At 42.3% G+C, this 16,671-nt stretch overlaps 1 protein-coding gene across 1 annotated transcript in view; it reads left to right on the top strand.

Moving 5' to 3' along the window:
- The window catches only part of LOC144762757 (uncharacterized), a 408,845-nt gene that overhangs the window by 352,376 nt on the left and 39,798 nt on the right, over positions 1-16,671 (top strand). The window contains exon 3 of the mRNA XM_078648008.1: positions 13,793-13,921. Coding sequence (XP_078504134.1) covers positions 13,793-13,921 — 129 coding nt within the window. The remainder of the gene's footprint in view (positions 1-13,792; positions 13,922-16,671) is intronic.

Genomic DNA, 16,671 nt, shown 5'->3' with positions numbered 1-16,671 from the left:
GGTTTTTTCTATTACCACTGAAGTCTGACTATCAAGGTCAGAGATCAACATCCTAGTTCCGAATAATAATTCGTACGGACTGAATCCCTTCAGAGAATTTCTTGGCAAGTTATTTAGACTACGTTGGACACTTATTAGATGTTTGACCCACCCAGCTCCCGAACCTAATGTCCTTTCCATTATAGATTGCTTTCTGCCTTGGTTTTTTCTTTACACCATCCCATACCCTCAGGAAGGAAGTGAGAAGATTCCCGCTGGGCTGTGCTCATTTGGCCATTCTTTCCCCCCCCAGGCTGGATTGCCTGAGTGAAAAAAAAAAATGGTCGAACGTAGCATGCTCTTAGCGTATATGCCATTTAGACTCGCAAATCTTGTATAACAGTCCGGACGTCAGCCGAGTGCTGTGGATCTACATTATAAGTGGAACTAGCCTGTGTATGTTAATCGCAAGCCATTCTTTTTGTTGGTAATATTATCTGCCTTGATACGACGAGGTATTAAACTGCTTCTCTCCCCACTGCGATCTCTGTTGCAGTTTGGGCAGTTTTTTACAAACATGGTGTAGTGCAGGCTCATGCCTGGCCACCAGTACCGTGATTGTAATTCTTCCAGAGAATCTTTTAATTTAAGGTGTCTGAGACCCTCGCCCATGTGTGCGTCTGCGATTAACAAGTTTCTCCTGTCCATGTTTGGAATCACTCTATCCCCCACTCCAGGGATTCGAGCAAAAGGGACGGAGTTTGCATCGATTATGTATGTATAATTGAGTGGATAATTGATCGGTAACGCTGAGCAGTCGCCTTTTGATGACGTTTTCACCGCCAGCAATGTTTCGCCGTCAATGTATTTTAATGTACGCTTTTTTCGATCTACGGGAGCCGGTTTACTGGCTGCCGCTGCGGCTGTTTCAGCCAATGAATTCCCTACAACGTGAACGCCATCACGCTGGTGACTCAGTGAGTGTGTCACGTGAGTCTTTGGTAGTTCTTTTTTCAAAAGAGCTACTTGTTCCCAGAGCAGTCTCTGCTTTATTGGTGCATCTGTGTCATCTTTGTAACCGTTCTGAATCCATGTCTGCAAATCCTTGTTATATGCTTTGACGCAGAAATATGAATCTGACACTATAAGTGTCGGGAATTCGCGATCCGCATTATCTAGCGCCATTTTCAAAGCTATTATTTCAGTTTGTAGTTCTGAATTAGTTTCTACTGAGTGTGATTTTGTTAATAGAGGTCTTAGTTTACCTCCGCGCCACACTTCTTTTGTAATCTCACATGTGGGATTGTATGCATGTTCTCCCCAAACGGAGGGTTGAGCATGTCCGTCTGTATAGATTACACAGGCGTAATGTCGTAGAGGCAGAATGTCGATTGGCAGAGGATACGTCTTTTCATATTTTAGATTTTTTAATTCTTCTAGTTCTGGATCAAAGTAGTAGTATACTTTGTCCGTTGTGATTGAATTCACCCATTGTATCCATTCTGGATCCAATGTTGTTGATGGTAAATTACACGGTGTTGTTAATGCCTCAAAGGCTGATTCAGCTGTTCTGACTGTGATATGTCTACCGTCAGCTATGTCTTTTTCTCTAGCTATTGCGGTTTGAACTGCTTGAACAATTTTTCCTTTGTTGCTGAATCTCTGTTCAGCTTTTGTGTACAAGTGTGATTTGAATGCAATTGGTACCTTTTCTCCCTCATTAGAGGTCAGGTATGTGAATCCGCATCTCCCTGGGATGACTCGGATCACAAGGTTGCGTGTATTATCACGGGTTTCTAATTTTGTCTTAATTAGCATGTCTGTTTGTAAGGATCTCAAAATTTCTGTGTGTGTTTGAGTCCAACTGGATCTTTTTTAAAGTCTGGTTTAATTAGATCGTAAAGGGGTTTCACCCTTTCTGCGTAATTTGCAATGTATGTTCTTCCGAAATTTAGGAAGCCTAAAATTGACTGTAGGTTTTTTAGTGTTTTAGGAGCTTGGATAACGGCACATTTCTCTAGGAAATTGTCTGCCAGGCTTTTACCTTCACTTGATAGCTCATATCCTAAGAATAGGACCGTCAGATGGGCAATTCTGGACTTTTTGAAGTTGAATTTGTAACCCTCTGCAGCGAAACCAAGTATTATGGTGTTCACTCTTTTCAAGTGAGTCTCCAAGTCATCATCTGTTAAGTAAATGTCATCGACATAAGATAATGCTTCATCATCATATAGTTGTAGTAATTCTGTTACTCCCGCTGAGAATACCCCCGGGCTGTTCTTGTACCCCTGGGCTAACCGACAGAATTGTTTTTGAGTGCCATTTACTGAGAAAGCTGTTAAATATCTGCTCTCTGGTGCTATGTTTTGACAAAAGAATCCGTTGGAGATGTCCAAGGTTGTTTTGTATTTTTTGCGCACTATGTTATTCATTAGTGCAGCACTGTGTGAGTTTTGCACTGCAAAAGTTTTGCAACATGTGTTAAGGTGTCGGTAATCCAAAACTAGGCGATATGAATTGTCTGGTTTGGAGACCGGAAACAAAGGATTCTTCATTTGTGAGGTGCAAGTTTCAATCACCCCCTGGTATTCTAGCTGATCTAGTATTTCATTTACTTGTTTTTTAGCTTCTTGCTTAATTGGGTACTGCCTTTGTGCAGTAGGTTGTGATTTTAACTGGATTTTGTGAGGAGGAGAATCCTCATCCCATCCTACATGATTTTTATATAAAGCAGGTGCTAAGGCCACTGCCCATTTTCTAGCAAGTGTTTTTTTTTTATGAATCGGGATTTGATTCGAGAAGGCAGGCATAATTACTTCTTCGCCATGAGGGCACTCCCTGACAAACTCTGGTGGCCAGTCTTTTTCAGCTAGAAGGATGTCATAACCCTTGGTGAGGTTATCCCAAAATAGTCCCCTTATTTTCCTAGTCTTATCTCCCTCTATACGTAATGTTATCTCGTATATTTTGTGGGGCTTGCTAACTCTGGTATCTGCAGTTTCCACTTGAAGGTATTCATTTGTGTCCACTGTCTCCAGATGATTCATAAGGACTTTGCGAGCTATGCTCACCTCTGCTGCGCTGTCTAGCATTGTCTGAGCCCACTCTCCGTTTTTCAGTTGTGTCCTCAGTATTCTCGGCATTGTTAACTACCTTGATACTGGCTACCTTCTTTTTTGGAAATTGTAATTTCTTTTTCAGTTGAGCAGGTTCCTTGTCTTTGGACTTGGCGTGCTCTTCTGATCGTCCTCTTCTTTCCGATTTCTGCGAGGAATTCTGAAAAGATTGAGAGGGACGTGTATCAATGTCTTGATATCTATCAGGTTTTTTAATATTATCCCTATTTCTAAGGTTATATCTATTCCCAGAGGGGTCACTCTGGGGTGACCTTTGTCTCGGGTTTGGAGATTTCTCTCTTCGCCTAGGAGACCTTCCTCTGGACTGGAATTTCTTTTCTTTAGGATTGGATTGTTTGTTCCCATCCCAGTTCTTTTTTGATGTATTATTATTATTATTAAAAAACATTTTTTCTGGACTTGTAGTCAGTTGCGGTTTTACTGGTATTCCACCTAGACTATCTCTGCCTAGTTCTTCATAGGATTTTTCTATGATTCTGGCAATTTCAGCTGGTTGGTCTGCTATATCTGTCTCTTTTAACCTCTGGCGGATCGCCACGTTTGCTGCTTCACCTTTTATGTTGGCTAATAATATAGCCGAGACCTGCTTGAAGTCTTTCAGTAATTTCATACCAAGAGTTAAAGCAGGTTCTGGACCGTATTCATCTTGAATTTGTTTTAGCACATCTGGTATCACCGAAATGGATGGAACACCGTGCGTTTTTGTATAGATGGAAGCAAAGACTGTACCCCAAGTGTCACAGTCCTCAATGTGTGGTGCGATTCCCATTGGGAGACATATAGTCAGAATCCTGTGTTTTTCTAATGGGGTGGTGTCAGGAAACACCGCCTCTATTTGGGTAATTTTCTGTGCCAACCAGAATGGTATTTGTTCCCGTTTAGCTGGAACTTTACCTAGGCAGGATTGGATGTTCTGTGGTGTAATTTTATTTGTGTTCCCCTGGTGAGGGGTCAGCTGTGGTAGTTTAATCGCTGGCTGAATTGTTGAAGTCCGCATTACATACTGAACTAATTGTCTGTGAATTTTTAGTAGTTGTTTTAGCTGTATTAACAGCTCTGCTGCAGGCATTCTTTCGATGTCTGGATGTGGTGTGTATCCGGCTAGGACCGGCCACGTTGCTCCTGGTCTTCCTAAAGGACCGAGCCTTGTAATGTGATTTTTATGTTTTAGGGCGCCATCAAATAAGAGCAAATGCTCTTGGAATTTGAGTGGTACTTCCACCTCCTCGAAAGGAGTGTACGTTTCAGGAGGTTCCTCTACTTTGTAATAGTGGAAGTACTTTGTTACAGCATTTGCTGCTGGAAAATGTATCCATGTATAGTATACCTCTGTCTGCCGATATTCGTGTGCCTCAATTACGAATATGACTGTGCCACCTCTAGGTGTCAGTCCATTTTCTATAAGTTTTAAGGTTATAGATCTCCTTTTGGCGACCTGGATGAGTATTATATCCGGGTCTGCTGTTTGCATGGTAGCATCAGCATCTGCTATTTCAGTAGCTAATCTAATTGCCTCTCTTTCATCATCACTCTCTGCCATTTTACAGACAGGATGGTATTATGTTTGTTTGCAGATCAGGTTTCTTATGGAAACAGAGATTAGATGCACAATATTCTGGAACTGTTTTATCCTTCAACGTTGACTAGACCAAGAACCATACATAGGAGTTCCCTCCTGCGAGGTTTTGGAGGATATAATAACCTTTCACCCACTCCAGACGTCTTTGGAGTATTTGGGAAAAGGGGTCTGAGTGAGAAAGCACGACTGAGTTACTCTAAATGTCTTACGTTAGTTTTATCGCCCTTTCCAAACACGTTGGGCGCCATGTAGTGTAGCTCCTATTTTCCCAATAGGCTCTGCGCATTGGAATAGTACCTACAGCAGTAAAGGCCTAGGCCAGACATTAACTAGGTCTACTACTGTCGAAACTAGACTTAATTTTTGGGTTTGCCAGCTAAGCTCAGAGTTCGCTAGAAACTTTCTCGAATGTTCAAGGAAGGATTAACTCCCCTGATTAGACAAGAAGGGATTTAGTTTCTGACAACCATAGAACATGACAACTTTGCTCTCCCCTAATCAAGAGTCAATCTCAAGAGTCGTGTGAGCACAAGGCAATTATTTTACTCAGTCAGTACGTGCATTCTTAGTCTCATCAGAATGTAGAGAAAAGGAAGAGACGGGCGTGTTCAATAAAAGATGTTATTTATTGATCAGTCTCTTTTCTCGTACAAGAGAAATGGATCGATATTATTGCAATACTTATAGTTAAGTAAAGTGCATACATTAGAAGCAATAGTATAAAATAATACTGTAAAAACATTGATATGGTTTCTGAGCCATATGATGTTTAAAATGATTAAAATATATTTACATACACATATACATTTGACTAAACGTACTCAACTGGTGTTTCTAAATACGCCTACCCCGTGTACTTGACCTAAGTCTAATGCGTGGGCGGGAATAGAAAGTTACAGTTTAAGTTAAGTTTGTTTTTGCCAAGTGAATAACTAAAGAATTCTCTAGGAGGGGTTATTCAGTTCTGTACCTGGAATTTAGGATGAATGAGGAATGGTATCTCTTTCTCTGCTCTCGATATTCCAGGCTGCCTGCGAGGGCTGCCCAGAAGCGCCGGTGCTGGGTCTCTCGGCTTGAGATAGCAGCGCGTCTCTCAGCGCGTCAGGAAGGCGGGGCTGCTGCCAGCGGGGTCTGCTTCTGCTCTCGGCTTCGGCAAGTATGGCTGCTCCGTCTTGTCACCACGCGTGTGTTTGCATAGGGCAAGGTCGGCAATATTTATACCTTAAAGGTGCCGAGATTGACGTAAGGATGGACATAGGTACGTCAATAAAGATGTCATACGACTTGCTCGTTAGCACATTCTTTTGCAAAAGTTCTCTGTGAAATCAAAACAATGGCCGCACGGATTTTCCAGGTTGTCATAGGTTTGATTTGTTATGAGAACGTCGTATGCCTTATCAGGGGCTGGAGGAATGTCGCTTGTCTAATTAGATCTCAAGCGTTATGACCTAATCAGATAACACGTTCCTGTGCCGTAGTGTGACTGCGTCAGATAACGGTATCTGCATCATGGGGGATTTCTTGCCTCATGGGCTGACTGTTAGTTAACTAGCTAGGTAGTTTAACCAGAATAGGGTCAGGAATAGGGGGATCGATTCAGAACCTATAGAAATACACGACAACATCACTCATGACATAGTCAGTGACATCACTGATGACTTCTCAAATGACATCACTGATGACATCATCACCCAGTGAGTGTAAATATTTTGTAAGTTTATGATTGCTAAACATATATACTAAAGTACTATAAAACTTAAAGTAGTATACTAGATGTACTTCTAATGAGTGATACTACTTTCAATGTATATCATGTGAGTGGTTGTGTGACTGTATGTATCCTTGTGCGTATCGGTGTGTGATAGGCGGTATGGGTGTATAAGTGGTTGTGTAAGCTTCTGTGCCAGTGAGTGAGATGCTTTGTGACTGGCTGTATTGGTGAGGGAGTGGCTGTGTCAGTGGATGTATGGGTGGGTGAGTGATTGGGTAAGTGGCTCTATCAGTGGGTAAGAGGGGGTGTAGTGACTGTATGGGTGAGTGAGTGGTTGTCTCAATGGCTATATGAGTAAGTGACTGGGTGTGTATGTGGCTGTATGGGTGAATGAGTGGCTGTTTGAGTAGATGTTTTGTTCGGGACTTTGTGTGAGGGACTGTATTTTACAGTGAGTGTCTTTATTTTTGTAAACGATATTAACAAAGATGGTCCCTATCTACTCTGTTCTTCCTCTTTTTACAGTACTTCTCCACACCATTCTTTCAGTCAGACAAACTTGGAATTGGCATCGTTTTAACTAGTCGATCTCAGAACTATCTTGTTAACTCTATGCTGCATATTTCTATGAATACTGGTGCTTCTTCTGAGGTACTAGTTTTTTCAGGGTCCTGCTCTCATCCACAGTTCTTATGCGTGAAGAAGAGTGGTTGGCTCCCTGAAAACACACCCGTGGTTTCATAATCTGGGGCCTCTCCCTGGACAAAAGTGAAAGAGACCCCAGGTAACTCAGCACTGATAGGATCCCTCTTGGGCTCTCTGTACAGAGGTCAATAGCTAGGTTATCTGAGTTACTTTGCCGATTCTAACCTCCACCCGTAGCTTTTTTCTCTTCAGGCAATCATCTCCACCTGACCTCCCTTCTCACCTCCTACTTCCAACCTCAGCAGCGGCCTTCTACAGATCTATTTCATAATATCTCTGGGCTACAGACACCCAAACAAATGAAATACACACAACTTCTCAGATACACAACACCAGTTTGGCAAGCAATTCAGTACTGTATAAAGGCTGTAAAGAGTAAATGGCCCTGAAGCATGGTGTTGCCAGCTAGTCTTCTGTGTGCAGTAAATGTGTTATCCTCACATGAGCCACAGTACCATACTGCATGTCCAAGACTTTAGCATGAAACCTTCTGTTTAGGTTGTTGACTGTGTTCTCTCTTGATTAAACATCTTGGTACCAAAATGGTACTCCAGTCTCCACAAGTACAGAACTGATAAAAGCAGTGGAGGTAATGCAATTATCCAGAAGAAAATGTGGAATATCAGAATTAGGATTGCATGAAATCCCATAGAATACACCTACGGCCAAAAGCCCCTACTATCTGCCTCTTTCTGTTGAAATGCATAATAATAAAACGCCAGTTAGGAACCCAGGAAAAAATGGGGGAAGGAATAACACACCAAACACACTGGTTCAGAATGGTATCAACAGCAGTTTGGGATTGTCTCAACCCTACTGCTCGGCATTCTGGATCAAACACAGAGAGACACGAGAACTGTGAAACTGTTGTAAGTAAGAAGCATTAAACATGTGAAACGTGAACCAGTGCATAGCTGCTTATTTCATACTTGGTTGGGAACTGTTGTGACTAGCGCCAAACCTACCAGGCGCCGAGAGATCCCCCTGGGGATGATTTGGCGCGCCATATAAATGTCAAATAAATAAATAAATAAGATACAGATCCAGAGCCGAAGATGTAGAGGAGACTTTACTTGCGCGATGGAAACTGCTGCTCGATGGTAGCACTTCCATGAATGCAAGGCTGAATACAGCCAGGTAAGGCTGAACACAAGAAGGGAGAGGCGAGAGGGAGAAAGGTGAACCAGGAAGGAGTGGACACAAGTGCCGGAGAAACAGGGAACCGGTAAAAAGAAAACCAAGTGCAGGGAATTAAGTATCAGGTGACGTACTTCCTGTATGCAGAGTAAGGCAAAACTACTAGGATATGTTGCTGTACACCTTTCCTGTGCTCAAGTGAGTCTTGCATACCAATTCAACCCCTACGGAGATCCCTCCTGTAACTGGGAAGGGATATTATGTCGTTCTCATACTAGTGTCAAAGTCCTTGTTTTCAATATTTTCCATACCTATCCTCCCAGAAGATGCACATACCTTATCTTCCACCCTATTCCTGATTGTATTCCACCTTCCTCTCCTCCCCATGGAGTTTTTTTTATTGGGGTAGGTTTATTTTTGGAACTGTTCTGAGAACTAATCTAGGGACATGTTCAAAAGAGGCTGGTTCTAGCGACCTTTCATCGTCTCCTTTCCAAGACATCAGTTGTCTGAACCCAATAGTGAATCAAAGATAGTCTCTACCTCATACTCTTGGGAGTCATTCCTAGCGGAGGAGGGTGTCTTCAATACTGCAGTCTTACCACAGGCCATAGTAAAATACAGGAAGTATCCTCCATCGCATGGACAACTGAAGCTATAATGTGGACTGGCCCAGAGACCACAAATGTATGGGGAACTTGGGATGAGATCTTGGCAGATTGAGGTGTCTTGTGACTAGTAGGACTTAGTCACCCACATTATATGTGGGGGCTGGTCTGAAGTGGGAACTGCCTGCCTTTTATGATCTGTTGTTGCCTTCAGGAGATATTGGTGTGCTATTTTCCTTACTTACCTTATGTATTTAAACAGGTAAAAGAAGAGAGACGTACAGGAAAGATGCATACATGTATGCCTTTTGAATAGTAGCTCTCAGGGGTATATATAGTGTGATGTTACCCACAGATTTGGTCAAGGAATGCATTTGCTCCAGCCCGTTCGATGGTCCATTCGAAAGCACTGCAGAAATAGTTCAATAGTTCGAATCAGCCTTTCCGTCTGTCTGTGATAGCCAGTGGAATGAAAGTGCTTTATACCTATTCTTTTCATAAATTCATTGCAGACATTGACAATGAACTGTAACCTTTGATCTGCAATTATAAGGCAGGCAACCCATTCAGTCTGAATACATGATTGACAAAAATCTGAACCAATTCTGCTGTTGTAGGCAAACCTTTCTTAGGAACAAAGTGTCTCAACTTGGCAAAATAATCCACTACTACTAGTAGTGTGTCGAGTCCATGTTATGGTTGCAACTCCGTGACACAATCCATGGAGATCATGGAACCCGATTGATGAGCTTTAGAAGTGGTTTTATTAAAATTAGCCCCAATTCTCAGCCAAATGAGAAGGGTATGTCTCTGTTTTCCTTAGAAGTTCATAAAGGCCTGGCTGCTCACCTCAATTTGAGATGACAGTTTTGTTAGAAAATAGTTTCAGTCTACCACACTGGTTGTACATGTGTTGGTTCATTTGCCAGATGCAGGATATCTCCAGTGTTTGTTCTCCATTAGCATTTCTTTCCCGCAGTGCCTCTCCACAGCATATTCAATATGTATTTCATGCCATGTAGAGCACCTGGGGCCATATTAAAGGATATGGCGCGCTCTTTGTTTGTGTCGGGTTCACCTTTCAAAAGGGGCGGCCTGCGCAAACATGGAGAGTGCCCAGGATTATAATGAACGCTACTCCTCAGGGCAAAGTCCTGCTTCCCTAGGGGCAGTGCATTCAAGTGAAATACAGAGCGCCTTTGAAGCACGGGGTGCAGGCGGCAACTCGCCTGCACTTTTAAGGGGGATTAGAGATCCCCTGACCATTCAGACTACACATTTTTGATAGTTTGCTCTTTGTTTGGCCTTGAAATTGAGATAACAAGGCACTTGTTTCAGATTGATGTCGCACCATGGGCCAGATTCATCAAGGTTTTGAATCACCTTTACGCCCCACAATGGGGTGCAAGGGCAATGCAAAACCTAAATGAGAGTTATCAAGTCAGGCAAGGGCACCGTGCATGGCCCTGCATGGCTTTATAAATCTAGAGTAATGCAGAGCAGAGCAAATCACTACCTTGCACTACTCTGCAGCATGGAAGTGTTCCATGGGTGGAGCGTAGGTTTTCCCACGCATCCACTGATGGAATTTGGAGCATTACCAGATTCACCATTAATGGTGCACCTGGGAATGCATCAGAAGGCTACGCCTCCCAAGGTTAGGCGTTAGGAGGTAGAAATATCTTTATTTCTCGTAGTTTTTTCATTCTATCTACGTGTGCTAAATTCTACAGCACAACAAGAAAAAGGAAATTGCCTCTCAGGATTGTTTTTTGCTGGAAGGTGTACCTTCCTGCACAAAACCAATCCTACCTACAACACAGGTACCCTTAAACCATGACGCAAGTGTGCCTGTGTTGGCGTTAGCCAGTCAAAAGTGGGCCAGCGCTAGGAATGCAAAGGAATGCGCCATGTAATGGTGTTCGTGTGTGTGTGTGTTTGTATTTATATAGCGCACTTCTAACCAGAGGTCTCGTAGCGGTGTATTCATACCGCTGTGGAACCCTTCCTGGCTTTCCTATGAGATGTCCACTCCTGGGCACCCCCAAGGTGAAGCCAGGCATCCAAGCACTGCTGGGGTCGTTGTGGAGATTAAGCAAGCTATTGCCCAGAGTCACAGAGTAAGACCCATGATTAGACTAGGCACCGAGGCGAGAATTATCAGGTCCGGGGAAATTGAGTGCAAGAGCCACCGAGGCGGGAATTGAACCCTGGTCCCAGGTCAGACCTCTGCATCAGGGTCTGCCGGTCTAACCATTGAGCCACGCTTCTCCACTTGGTAAATATGGTAAATATGGTGCATTCCTAACCCTGTCCCTTTCACGCAGCAAGGTGGCTTTCTGTGTTGGACTGCTTAAAAGAATGATACATCTGGCCCCAGGTGGTCTATGGATGTCTATATTTAAATGACTTGACTCTTTCACAGTTCTTGGGACAGAGACCATCTGTGTTAAAGGCAGATATGTTGATGATTCTGCGGAAACACAGAAAATGGAGTCTCTGCCTGCTTAAAATGGAGTCGGGCCTTATGTTTTTATCACTGGACATCATGGGAGAAGCACTTGATTAAGAGCTGCAACATTTTTTTCAAATGAATTCCTTCCTTTCCCCAGACCCATGGTAAAAATCTGGTCTTTTATTAAGGTTTTTCACAATTTACACACTACTTACACCTGCATTATTTAGGTATAAGTGCGTGAAAGACAATGTAAATGTGATACATATGTGTTTACTTCATTTACATGCTTGGCCACCCCATAAATCTACTCTTGGGACATCCAAGATGCCCCCTCTTGGTATAAATACCTTGCTAAGAAATTCCAGAGTTGTCAGTGACGTCTCTGCACGCACACAGATCCTTCCTTTCTGGACCAGGTTGTAACTTTGAATACAGAGTTTGATCATTTTATTTGTGCAATCTGACTTTGTGTAAAAGGCTTTGAAAATGTGGACAATTATTCTCGATACAAATATTCACTCGGTTTAGCAGTGCTGCAGATCTAATTTTCTGTTAAGTCCACTATTTAGTTACTATGCTAGAGCTACATGTAAAGTTTCAGTGTCCGATGCAAATCCTAGGTTTAATATTACCTTTTTACTCCGTGCTGATATAAAAGGAGAGATGGTCTGAAGAAAAGTCGACCCAATTCCTGTGAGAACTTGAATGCTGTTAAAGGACTCAGACATGAAACCGATATAACCACACTTTAAACTTAGTGACTCCACTTTGCCTGTCCTGAAACTCTTGTACAGGTTTAAGAATGATTCATTTAATAGTCAGATGGACAATTACATAGGACTAAAACACGTCAGGTATCACACCCATACACTTACTTCATTACTGTTCATTGAGTCTTCAGATTTGAGACAATCTAGTAAGGCTACTTCTCGCAGAGTTTGTTCCGTATTTGTAACTGACTAGGGGACATATGTATCACCAACCTGATTTGCGATTCTGAAATAGCGATATTTTAGAAATCGCTGTTTCAGAATCGCAAATTGGGATGTATGTACAAATTCGCAATTTTTTTGCGAATTCTTAGTATTCCTTAATTGCGATTCGCAAGTTGCGAATCGCAATTAAGGAATTCTTTCCCATTCATTACAATGGGCCAGGAGGCCCATAGAATGAATGGGAAGTTATTTTCAATTTGCGATTCGCAATTTTAGAATCGCAAATTGAGAATAATTTCAAGGGTGCTGGGGAGCTAAAGGACACCCTGTTGCACCCCTGTAATGAGCATGGGTGCACATGTGGCGCACATACATGCCCTAAGGGCATGTATGTGCGTCACATGGCACTTTGAAAAAAACAAAAATGTGCATTTTTCAAGGAATTCGCAAATTACCACCAACTTGAAGTTGGTGGTAATTTGCTATTCCTTAAGGACAATTTGCATTTTTTTTTGCTTCATACATTGCATTTAAGGAATCGCAAAATTTGCGATTCCTTAAATGCAATTGCAAAATAATGAATCGCAAATTTTGCGATTCCTTGTTTTGCACCAGATTTTCCTTTATACATACCATTTGGCAAATTCGCAAACGCCGAAATTCTGGGAATTTCGGCGTTTGCGAATGCGAATTTGCTTCATACATATGGCCCTTGGTGAATAAACATTATCCACATAGATTCTGTTTTCACTGTTTCCTCAACAAATATGAATGAGTGCACTTTCAAGGGTTCCTATGCCCTTTTTACTCTTCCTTGTTACACTCCTTTACACCAGTCTCTGTCACATCTGACATTCTCATTCTTTATACAAGGTGTTGGCAGAAATACCTGTGTGAACTCCGTGCATATTGTTATGAAATACGCGTTGTTTCAAGGTCCTAGCCATCCACCATTGTAATGAATGAAGAAGATGGGGTTATTCGCTGTAACACACCTGTGTTTTCAGGAATCTGAGGCCTTTCTCAGCACAGCCAAAGAGGTACTGTGGATAGCTCCAACCTGATGGGTTTCCTCGGGGGCGTCCATGCAGAGGTCTCAATCTACGTTACCCGAGTTATGATGTCAGCTCTGGCCTCTACCCCTTCTCTTCAACCCTGGAGTTAACTTCTCTTCAGAAGCTCATCTCCAACTGACCTCGCTTCCCACCTCCTACTTTCAACCTCAGCATCAACCTTCTTTTGATGACATCACTAGAGCTCAGTACTGCTACCTCCAGAGTCCATTTCATAACAGCACTCACACAGATCCCTGTCATACAGACAGCCACACAAATGACATACATGCAACCTTTCAGATATACCTGCTTAGCAAGCAATTCAGTACCACATAAAGGCTTTAAAGGTAAGTGACACTGAAGTAAGCTAGTCTACTGTGAGCAGTAAAGTTGGGCCACAGTATCACACTGCATGGCTAAGCCTTTAACATGCACACTTCTGTGCAGGTTTTGTCGACTGTGATAACAAACTGATTTCTTCTATACAGGATGCTGAGTCTGACATGATCGATTCTTCACCCTATCCTTTTATGGACGTTTATGTGAGGCCTGAGAATGGCAAGCTGCCTGCCAACCAGCAGAAGACAGTCAGCACAACAAAAGAGCCCCCACGCTTGGTATGTGAAACTTATTCTGCATCAGATGATAATATAATGTATACAATGTTTAACTTATGTTGGTTAAATAAGAATTCAGAAGACCACATGCTGACATGTTACTCTCACTAGGACAATATATAAAAAACGTTCAGTTACCCATAAATTCCTGGGACAGAAACACCAAAATAAGAGAAAGAAAGCAAAGCTTTAAGTGGAGACAAGTAAAAAGATTGGTCTAAGCAAAAAAGGTGAGAAGAAACCAGGATGTATACAGATATTAAGGAAAGGGATAAACACAAGTGCTTCTGATTGCTATATGTTTGACAAGTATTTCTCACATTAGTCATGGTTCCAAACTTGCCATTTAATCTTCGGTATGTTTGTGCAGCATAATGCCAGTGATACGAATCAGTTGTGTTTTTCGAAAATGTGCAATTTCATTGTGCCATTGGCGGTAATGTAGACAGAATACTTTTTTCAAAAGCATTAAAATCAATCAGCTTTTAATGAACTAACATTTTATTTTTCTAAATCAAGGTTGTGAGTCAAATGATACCACAATTGTTGGATTAAAGTCATGTAAATGATACAGTATCCAAAATGAATTTGACAATTCCTTATCAGTATGTATACTGGTACTGTGTCCAAGATTTTCAAGATAACTACCAGTTACGTTTCTTTTAGATTACTTTACCCTTTCCTTTTAAGGTCCCTGTACCAAAATGTAGGATTATAAATTATTTCTAATAGACTGGAGAAAATAACAAGTAGACCCGGGAATATGTGGCTCTAACCTTTATGTTTTTCCCATTTCTGGGGTAATAAAAGGCTTACCCCCACATGCATCATCCCGGCCGTTTGCGAATTCCAAATTGCGAAAAATAGCGAATCGCAATTTGGAATTCGCAAAACGGGATGCATGAATATTTTCTAATAATATTAGCGAATCGGTAAAAATCGCATTTTTTACCGATTCGCAAATATTATGCGAATTCTAATTTGCTAATTCGCATTTCCCATTGATTCCTATGGGCCAAAAGGCCCATAGGAATCAATGGAAATTGCGAATTTGCAAATTAGAATTCGTATAATGTTCATGCATTCCATGGGTGCAGGGGGGGGGTCCAAACATGCAAGTTTAAAAAATGCATTTTTTTGTTTTTTTTAAATTTTTCGCAAATTAACACGAGGGTCAACCTCGTGTTAATTTGCACTTCCAATTTCCAAATTCGCAATTTTTAAAAAAATGATGCATTGCATTTAAGGAATCGCACAAATGCGATTCCTTAAATGCATTCGCATTTTATAGAAATGCAAAAAAATGCGAATTGTGCAAAAAAGTTTGATGCATCCCAAAAAAAGATTTTGCATTCGCAAACGGCCGATTTTTCCGAATCGCACCGTTTGCGAATGCAAAAAACGTTGATGCATGTGGGCGTTAGATCTCCACACATGTACGACCTGTTTAGAGCAGGCCATAAATGTGTTAGGGGCAATATTTATGATCGTTGTGCAGTTTTTTTTATCAGAGTGGGTTGAGTTACAGGTGGCAGGAGTGTTTGGTTATTTTCTCATGCCGTCGTACGTGGGTAGATAGGTATAGGGCTCAGCAACTGTCTAAAGCCTTCACAGTCATTTGGACCTGATGTCCCCAGGACAAAAATAATTGAGTCTGGAATTATTGGATCTGGAGTTTGCAGACCTAATATTTCCTATCCCGCAGACACCAAATGTTAGAATGGCCTGGAGCGATCACCCCGCTCCCATCTGGGTACGCTCCGGGCTACTTCCAGTGGTGCTTTATATAGCTGCATATCTCAAGTATTTGCAGAGTGATCATGTGTTGAGTAGAACGCGCTGGGCTTGTGCCGTGGTGGTCTTGGTTGGTGTGGTGGATACAGTGGTGTCTGCAGTGTCACCGGTGTTAGTTGTTTCGGTGTTGCACTGGAAGTGGCAGTGATGGCAGGAGATCTGTCCTCCTCTGGTTATGCGTGAAGATGTGTGGCAGCAGTTGTTATCGATGCACTCAGGATCAAGGACTCAGAGGTCTGCAGCTGTGCAGCTGTGCGGGGTGGAAGAACCAGAGTTCTTGGTGCTGGGCACGGTCCAGGGGAGGATGGGTGCTGGTACGCTTCCCTTTGGCACGCCTTCGGCATAGCCGCCCGGCAGCCTCCATTAAGTAGGTCTTGGGAGGGGCGGGGTGCTGGGTGGCGGGAGCGACGAATCTGGCAGTTAGAGAAGCGGGCAGCAACTCCTCTCAAAAGAAACAGTGCTGAACCGGAAAGGAAAAAAGTTAGTCAACCTGCACAAATCAGGCTATCAAATAAGCTGTCTAACTCATTGAGGACACAATAATACAGAAAATAGTCAGTGGAGTGGTGCAGGAAATGAAAAGCTAAACACAACTGGGAAAATGTGGCTAAACATAGCCTTGAAACTGGCTAACTCACTACAGACATGGATAGCAGGAAGGCGGCAGGAAGCACAGAGCAGGTCTCTGGCAGCAGCAGAAGTGTGTGACAGAGTCCAAGGAGACCTGCAGGGCTGGGGGAGCTGATCATAGATGTGGATACATAGCAATATAGTATAGAACCTGCCTTGTTTTGACCTGCATTGGACACTCCTAATTTTTTGCAATAAAGATTGTCAAAGGAAACGTGTCAGTGTGAATCAAAGGGCATTTTTCCTGATCATATTATTCAACGAATTCTATACAATTTCACTTGGTAAAAAGATACAATTTTAAGAGTTGATAAGCACAAGGTATA

The sequence above is a fragment of the Lissotriton helveticus genome, chromosome 6 (assembly GCF_964261635.1).
Source record: "Lissotriton helveticus chromosome 6, aLisHel1.1, whole genome shotgun sequence".
NCBI classification, from domain to species: domain Eukaryota; kingdom Metazoa; phylum Chordata; class Amphibia; order Caudata; family Salamandridae; genus Lissotriton; species Lissotriton helveticus.
The sequence above is the reverse complement of the archived record's forward strand: the minus strand, read 5'-3'. Positions and strand labels throughout refer to the sequence as shown.